Source organism: Arvicanthis niloticus, chromosome 18 (genome assembly GCF_011762505.2).
Source record: "Arvicanthis niloticus isolate mArvNil1 chromosome 18, mArvNil1.pat.X, whole genome shotgun sequence".
NCBI classification, from domain to species: Eukaryota; Metazoa; Chordata; class Mammalia; order Rodentia; family Muridae; genus Arvicanthis; species Arvicanthis niloticus.
The window spans coordinates 12193412-12201825 of record NC_047675.1 but is presented as its reverse complement, the minus strand read 5'-3'; the positions used below and the strand labels follow the sequence as shown (position 1 = coordinate 12201825).

Below are 8414 nucleotides of genomic sequence, written 5' to 3'. Positions count from 1 at the left end.
TTGCTGTGTTGCCCAATCTCTTCTTGAACTTCTAAGTTTAAAGGATTTTCCTACTTCAGCCTTTGAGTAGTTAAGATCATGGACATGTTGCATCAGCCCAGGTTCCTGACCTACACTTACTTTTTTTTTTTAAATAAAGATTTACTTTTTATTATGTATACAGTGTTCTGCCTGCAGGCCAGAAGAGGGCACCAGATCTCATTATAGACGGTTGTGAGCCACCATGTAGTTGCTGGGAATTGAACTCAGGACCTCCGGAAGAGCAGCCAGTGTTTTTAACCTCTGAGCTATCTCTCCAGCCCCTCACTTACTTCTTTTTTTTAAAAAAAGGTATTTTATGTGTGTGTGTGTCTGCATTTCTGTGTACCACAAGCATGCAGTGCCTGCAGAGGCCAGAAGAGGGCGTCCCATCCCTGGGGACTGGACTTAGAGAAGGCTGTGAACTGCCGTGTGAGTGCTGAGAATGGAACTCCGTGTCCTCTGGAAGAGCAGTCAGAGCTCTATCTTTGAGCCACCTCAACACCCCTCCCCCCCACTAGCTGGTTGCTTTCATAAAAAATGTCTTATCAGGACACAGAGTTCCCACACTTTGTACATCATAAAAAAGAAAAAGATACACTGTGTGTCTAATTCTATTATTTTCATTTTACTAAAAAGAAATAGGAGCACAGAGAGGTTGAATCACAAGCTAAAGATTACAAAGCCAGTGAAGTTTTAAAAATATAATGTCATGGCTGGTGGTAATGACAACCCCTCAGTCTAATGACTGTTTTAAAAATTGAAGTGTGTGCCGGGCAGTGGTGGCACGCACTTCGAACCCCAGCACTGGGGGGGCAGAGGCAGGCTGATCTCTGAATTGGAGGTCAGCCTGGTCTACAGAGGGAGTTCCAGTACAGCCAGGGCTACACAGGCTCTTTTTCACAAACAACAAGAGTGGCTAACAATAAAAGAAGACAGGCAGTTATCAACCCGTGTGTCCTTCACACAGTTTATATGCTCCTCTATACATATGCACAAGCACACACCATACACCCTCCAGACACAACAGGAAGTTGCCCTATCGGGGCACCTGGCCTTTCCTCTCACCTAATCTTACTTTACTTCTGTAGATACAGACCATATTCACAGAGTATTTTCCAAACAGGTAAAGAGGGAGGTAAAGACCTGGGAGACTGGGGGGGCTGGGCAGGGAGTTCTTAGAACCTGCACTGCGTGTGGTCAACTATTGGCTGCAGTGGTATGTAGACAACTATGCTGGGTGAGGGGGGCCATTCCTGCGTAAGAATCCTGGTGAGGACGGAGGACAGCACGGGGTGGGTGGGTTGGGGGAGGCTGAAGAGGTGCCTCAGAAGGTAAGAGCATATTCTGCTCTTTCAAAGGACCTGGGTGCAGTTTCCAGCAGCCAGGTTAGAGGGCTCAGGCTCCAGGGATCTAACACCTTCTTCTGACCTCAGAAGGCACTTTCCTATATGCTTAAAGCCACATAGACATAAACAATGTAAAAAATAATCCTGGCGCCACTCATTGCTTCAATGACCCGTAATCCTTTCACAGACTGTTCAGATCTTTGACCCCCTCCGAATTTCTCCAGGGCTGAGGCGGGTTGAACTGCTCACGAAATTGGTTTATCGAGCCAGAGGCTGGGCACAGCTGGAAGAGCCTCTGCCCCATGGAAGTATCCTTTCAAGGAGCCACAGGTGCCTTCACTGGGAGTGAACCCAGGGCCATGGGCTCTGCTTCCGAGCGATGCCCAGCATCGCTTAGTTTCTCCAGGAGCTAACAAACTGCCTTCCCTCTTTCATCCATTTCCCAAGAGTAACTTGCAAAGCATCTTGGTCAAGGGACAAAGACCACTCTAGTTCAGAAGCCCTTGGATTCAAGTTTTTTCGTTTTTATTATTTTTTTTGTTCTTTTTAATGTCATGCAATATTTCACAGTCCCAAGCCCACGTTTTTCAAACAAGATAGGAAAAAAGGAAAAAAAAATTTAAAAAGATAAAGGAAAAAAAGAAGCAAGGGAATCGGTGGTGGTAGTAATTTTTTCTCTTTTTTCTTTTGTTATTTCAAGCAGGACCAAATGTCAGAAAAAAAACCGTTTTCTCAATTTTTTTTGTCCTTTTAAAAACTGTTAGTGTTATTTTCTTGTAGTTGATCTCTGCAGGCAGTAATAAGTTTGGCGTGGCCCGCAAGCACTCCCGTGGGTCTGAGAAGTGTGTGGGGCGTGCAGCCGTCCCTCCGGCTCGCAGCCACCTCGGTTTCGTTCACCGGGAAAACGAAAGATTCAATCGAGATGATAAAACTCATCAATAGAAGCTATTTTTGTTTTTCTCCCCGGTTTTCTTTTTTAAAAACCTTATTGTTTATCATTTGCGGTGCGCCCGCACTTTACGGGCGCTGCAGGGGGCGGGGCGGCTTAGCACCAGTCGTCCTCGCTCTCGCTGTACGCGTCGTGCGCGCCCCTGCGGGCTGTGCGCGGCCGCGGCGCGCCGTGCCCCGCGTAGTAACCATTGGGCAGCCTGCGGCCGTGGCGCGGTGACGCGCAGCCCGCGGCGCGCGGAGTCCTGGGCGACCGCGGCGCGGGCTCGTGCGCGCCCCCTGGCGGCTCGCGCGGGCTGTCGGGCTCGGTGTAGTCGGCGCCGCGCGGCCGCGGGCCCTCAGGCGCATGCGCAGGCCAGCGCGGCGCACGGCGGCAACCCCGCGGCGAGCCGCCAGGGGGCGCTGCGGGACCCGCCATCCTGCGCGCCGCAGGCCTGCGCGGAGCGGGCGAGTAGGACACAAGCGGCCGCGGGGTGCAGGGGGTCTGGGGGAGCTGGCGGCGGCCGCGCCGCGGCGTGCTGGTGCCGGACGTAGAGGGGGCTGGGCTTCCACTGACGGAACTACTGCCCTACACGAAAATCGAAACAAAGGAAATCAAAAGCAAAGATACCACGGACCAACCAGGAGCACACGGGGACACACAGACGGGAGGGCGGGCGGGCGGCGGGACGGAGAGGCGGGGAGGGGGGGCGGGCAAACCAACACAACAGTGAGGAGAGAAACGAGAAACGAGCTTCGTAAGTTTCCGAAGTCACTCACAGGCGTCCGCAGGACACGAGTCGCAGGGAAGCCGGGCCAAGGGGAAAAGCAAGAGTGGCGGGCTACCCGCGCCCCTCCCCGGGCGCCTCCCAGGTCCGTCCCCACCTGTCCCACCCCCTGCGGCCCCACTCCTGCCCCCCCCCCCCGCTTCAATCTGGGCCTGCCACACGCACCTGTCTGTGTGTCGTGTGTTCCCGACCCTCACTGGGCGAGCGGGACCAGCGCTGCTCTCGGGCCCGGGCCCGGCCGGTGTCCGGCCGCTCCTGTGCGTAGCGCTCCCGGTCGGGGGCCGGGGGATGATGGTGATGATGGTGGTGGTGGTGGTGCGGCCGATGCTTCCGGTCCTTGGGCCGGCCCCGGTCCTGGTCCCGATCTTTGGAGGGCAGGTCACCCGATTGGGTGGTCATGCTCAGATCTGTTCCCAGGCCTGAGTGGGTAGTGGGAGACAAGGGTGAGGGAGGGAGAAGGGGCCACTGAGGGAAGGGAGAAGTCTGGAGAGGTAGGGCCTGGACGGTCCCCAGGCAGCAGCCCCTAGTTTCCTTCCTATTCACACCTCCATCTCTTTATTTTTACATTTATTTTCAGCTTGCATCCTCCCTCCGTGGCACTCATCTGCAAGTGTGACCTACCTCCAGGAATTAAACTCAAGTCTTCAGGCTTGGCAGCAAATGCCTTTACAGGCTAAGCCATTTGGCTTGGCCCACCCTTTTTCTTAGTGTTGACTATGACCAACTAAGACTTTGTACATGGTAGCCGCCTACCACCCAGACACTTTCGGCCCCGTTTCTTTTCTCCCTTTTAATATTTCTCTTCTCTCCGTAAATGTCGTGTGTGTGTGTGTGTGTGTGTGTGTGTGTGTGTGTTCGTATATATGCATCTACACATTGAGGCCAGTTAACCTTGGGTATTGTTTCTCAGGAAGTGTTCACCTTACTTTTGTTTTAATTGGGGGTAGAGGGTTGGCGTCATGGCTCAGCAGTTAAGAGGGTATGCTACACTTGCCGAGGACCTAAATTCAATTTCCTGCACCCATGCCTGGTAGCTCAATTGCTGTAGTCCCAGGAGATCCAACACCCTCTTCTGGCCTCTGGGGGCACTTGCATTCATGATCACATAGAGACACACACACACACACACACACACACACACACACACACACGCCCACATAGGCTCGTGCACGAGAATTAAAAAAAAAAACTGCAGCTGGCCCTTTATTTATTTTGGCGTGTATACTGTTTGTACACGAGTGTGCATGCAAGTGTCACAGGTGCAGGTGGGGTTTGGGACTATATTGGGTGTTGGCTCTTATCTTTTATCTTGTTTTAGACAGGGTCTCTTGTTACCTGCTATATACGCCATGCTAGCTGGTCCAAGAGCTTCTGGGGACTCTCCTGTCTCCATCTCCCATCTCCCCTGGGCTGGGATTACAGATACTCGTTACCTTATCTGTCTTTGAGTGGTTCTTTACAGACTCAGGTCCTCGTCTTGCACGGTAATTTGAGCCTCTCCAGGCTCTACCTTACTTTGTTCAAAGACAGCTTCTCACACTGAAAATCACTAAGTGGCTTAGGCTGGTCAGCCTGTGAGCATCGGGGACCCACCTGTTCCTGCCTTCTCAGCACCAGGGCTTCAGATATGCACTGCTGAAGCTGGTGACCCTAAGTCAGGTTCCAGAGACATCACCCATCTGCACCTGGCCTGTTTGCTTGCTTCCCTCCTTCCTTCCCTCCCCTGGTTTTTCTTTTAATATTTATTTATTTATTTATTTATTTATTTATTTATTTATTTATTGAGTGGTCTGTGGTCTGTGTGTATATATGGTGCATGCCAAGGAGGGCATCAGAACCCATCACAGATGGTTGTGAGCCACCATATGGTCACTGGGAATTGAACTCAGGACCTCTGGGAGAGCATCCAGTGCTCTTGACAAATGAGCCACCTTTCCAGTCCCTTCTTGTTTTTTTCAAGACAGGGTTTCTCTGTGTAGCTCCAGCTTTCCTCTAATGTGTTCTATAGACTGGGCTGGCCTTGAACTTAGAGATCCCCCTACCTCTGCCTCCTGAGTGCTAGGATTAAAGGCCTGTGCCACCATGCCCTGCTCCTTTCTTTTTGAATCTGGGTCTTACTATCTATCCTGGCTAGCCTCCAACTCCAGCTTCTCCATTGTTGGCATCAGCCTCCCCCTCCCTGGCCTTCTGTTTATGGAGTGTTCCTCTGTTCTGGGTCCTGTGGTAGCCTACCTGTGTCCACATCAGTATATCGGCCCAGAGAGCGCTCAGAGGTGCGGTGGCCACGATCCCGGCGGCGTTGGTGGTACCGTTGGTTCTCCTCAGGCGGTACCCGCTCTAATGAGTAGTCATCCAGTCGCCGGGCTTTGGGTCCCAGCACGGAGGCTGAGCGCTTCATGGGGCTGGTATCAGAGATGGTCTGGGGGAGGGGCACAGGTGTGGGCAGAGTTAATGGCCGGCATTTTCACGGCCTGCTCCTTCCAGCCCTGCAGTTATATCTGGCTGATTGGTGACAGAATCTGAGTGTATGAGCATCCAGGATCCAGGGATTATGTCCAGGGGTGCAGTGGGGGGTTTGAGGTCTGCCTTGCTGGCTGCAGGGGTGGAGCCCTACAGATACTTAAGTCCAGTGACAGAACTGTTCCTGCTTCTTGGGGTATGTGCTGGACTTTGGCCAGAAGGCCCTGGATAACCCCTTGCCCTGCTTTCCAGGAGCCCCTGGTGTTCAGGATGGCTAGCTGACAAGAAGCACACTCTGCTCACCAAGTGCAAACCTGGGAGCCCTGCTTCTCCTTGGCCCGACTCTCCTGCCTCTCACACCCAGCCCCAACTCTGGTCCCTATCTCCCAGGCCCAGCTTGGGCTGCCCTAGCATTGGAGGTACTGAAGATCATTCTGAATCTGAATTTACTGTCCCAGAATCCTTGATCTTGCTCTGCCATGGACAGTCTTCAGTTTTCTCTGTAGCAAGCAGAAGAAGGAAGACAGGGCTAACTGGAACAGGCCTGCTCCAACTCTGATGTGCAGGACCCAGCCCAAGGCAGGAGCTAAAGGGACCTGAGGCAGTAGGCCAGTGGTCACTGATTGAGCTGGACGAACAGACCCCCAAGAAATGGGCAGGATGGGCAGGTCGGCCTCTTGGAGGCTCTGAAGACGAAGTGGGGTGCAGTGTGGCCCCCTGCACACACAGGACACAACACACAAGGAAGGGGCTCCATGGGGAGGGGAGGTGTGGGGTTGGGTGGAGGGTAGGGGGAGATGGAGGGAGCTGTCACAAACAGGGCAGGGATGGAGAGGGGCTAGAGCCAAGCTGGCCGGGCGCGGTACATACACTGAGGTTATTTCCACGTGGCCGGCCCCTTCTCCTCTGTCCCAGCCCCACAGGATGGCGCACACAGAAAAAACAGAAAGAAGGAAATAAATATAAAAGGCAAAAAGGAGTGTGGTACATGGAGGAGGTGGGCGGTAGAGAGGTTAGAACTCCGGTGTTGAGTGAGGGGGTGCCCTAGGACCCCGCTGGCTGTCCCCCACAACGGGCACAGAAGACACAGGAGACAGACAGATGGCAGAGACACGAGACTGACAGATGGGACAGCAAGGCCACAGGCTCCTGGCCCATTTCATGCGATGCACTGCGGCCCGGCACCCCTCCCCCACCTTGCCCCAGCTTCAGCTCAAAGCTTCCAGGTGGCCATCAGCCCAGCTTGGCTCATCTCTGTTTTGGGACCAGCAGGCCAGGCCTGACAGAAGGGATGGGGCAGCTACATGCACCCCAAGGTCACAGCAGCCAGAGGCCAGGCCCTTGGGCCATGATGACCCAGCCAGACACAGCGAGTATGCTCCCGAAATGCAGGGCAAGCTGCCCCAGCCAGACATGCCTGCTACCCTACTCCTGCACTCCCACCACCCCCGCCCTTTTTTCTTGTCCTCAGTAGCAGCCTGGGCTTCATCCCCATTTCCTATTGCGCAGTAGCCAGGCATGCTTGTTGTCTATCCCCATGGGGATCTTGCCTTCCCTATAAGGGGCCAGAGTAGCTAAGAGAAGCCGCCACACTGAGACACACATACCAGGTACATATCCAACCATCCCAACCCTCCCAGACATGTGACAGGATATATGCCTCAGCCATCCCAGGCCCATCCAGACTCTGCTTCCAGATTCCTCAGACATGCCCTATTCCTGAAGGCAGCAGGCCATGTGCATGCACATGGACATGCCTGTTAACACTGGTAGCATACAGGTGTGTGCATGTAAGTGGTATGTGTGTGAAGTTCGTGGGTAGCAGGTGCATGTGCTTTGCTGTGGTGGGACCCAGGTCTGCCATGCTAAGCCTGAGGGTACCATGAGCTCCACCCTCCGGCTTTGGAGTCAGGAGTCTACTTTTCTTTTTTTTAAGTTAGTTTATTATTTGTGTATGTGTGTGTGAATTTGCACACCTGCGTGTAGGTGCCTGAAAAGAGGTCACTGGGTCCCTAGAGCTCCAGTCACAGGAGGCTGTGAACTGTGATGTAGTGTAGGTGTTGGAACTCAGTCAGGTCTTCTGCAAGAGCAGCCATGCTCTTACCCAGTGAGCCGCTTCTCCAGCTAGTGGTCAGGATTCTTAAGTTTTGTTTTGAGTCAGGCTCTCACACAGTTCAGGCTGGCCTCAAACTAGCTATATAGCAGTGTCTGACTTTGAACTTCCGATCTTCCCGTTCCCACTTCCCAAGTGATGACATTGTAGATGTAAGTCATGTTGCTTCTTTGAGATATGGTCCAGGTCTATAGCCTAAGCTGGCCTGGAACTCTTTCCTCAGCCTCCTGAGTATATGAGATACCTTATGCCGTTGAAGCAGGCATTTGCAAAGGGATCTCTCACCAGAGCTGGACCCACCCCTTTCCAAACCCACCCCTCCCCTCTGTGTTCTCAAAGAGGGCAGACAGAAGCCACTTGGCAAGGGTACTCCATCTCTCTCTGGCTTCTGTCAGGGAGTGGTTAGGAGGACCAGGCTCTGAAGGAGTCAGGAAAGCGTGGTCTCCCCCCTACCCCACCCATGAAGCTGCAGATAGTCCCACCCATGCTGGGGTCCCCAAGGGTGAGGTACAGGTTCTTTAGGAACTTGTGTGGGGATGGCCCAGAATCCTGCAAGCTCTCACCTGGTTCTCTGCTGGGAGGCGTGGCATGGAGGCGGCCCTGGCCTGGCCTTCCATGGGGAGGTAGTGTTCGCTGTCTGAGTAGCCATCAGTACCCATTTCTCGCATCTCCACAGACTATCAGGCAGAGGGTGGGATAGGGTGAGTCTGAGACCTGTGCGTATAGGAGAACCTTTTCTGCCTGAACCACCCAGCCTGG

At 53.5% G+C, this 8414-nt stretch overlaps 1 protein-coding gene across 6 annotated transcripts in view; it reads right to left on the bottom strand.

The window, feature by feature from the left end:
• Positions 1 to 1875: 1875 nt before the first annotated feature.
• Positions 1876 to 8414, bottom strand: part of Cacna1a (calcium voltage-gated channel subunit alpha1 A) — a 299938-nt gene continuing 293399 nt past the window's right edge. For 4 of the 6 annotated variants that reach the window (XM_076915519.1, XM_076915517.1, XM_076915518.1 and 1 more), the window contains 5 exons: positions 8219 to 8332; positions 6413 to 6448; positions 5315 to 5501; positions 3248 to 3501; positions 1876 to 2883 (listed from right to left, as the gene is read on the bottom strand). In XM_076915519.1, coding sequence (XP_076771634.1) covers positions 2413 to 2883; positions 3248 to 3501; positions 5315 to 5501; positions 6413 to 6448; positions 8219 to 8332 — 1062 coding nt within the window. In that variant the 3' untranslated portion in view covers positions 1876 to 2412. The remainder of the gene's footprint in view (positions 2884 to 3247; positions 3502 to 5314; positions 5502 to 6412; positions 6449 to 8218; positions 8333 to 8414) is intronic. The other 2 variants (XM_076915522.1, XM_076915521.1) reach the window with 2 other exon arrangements.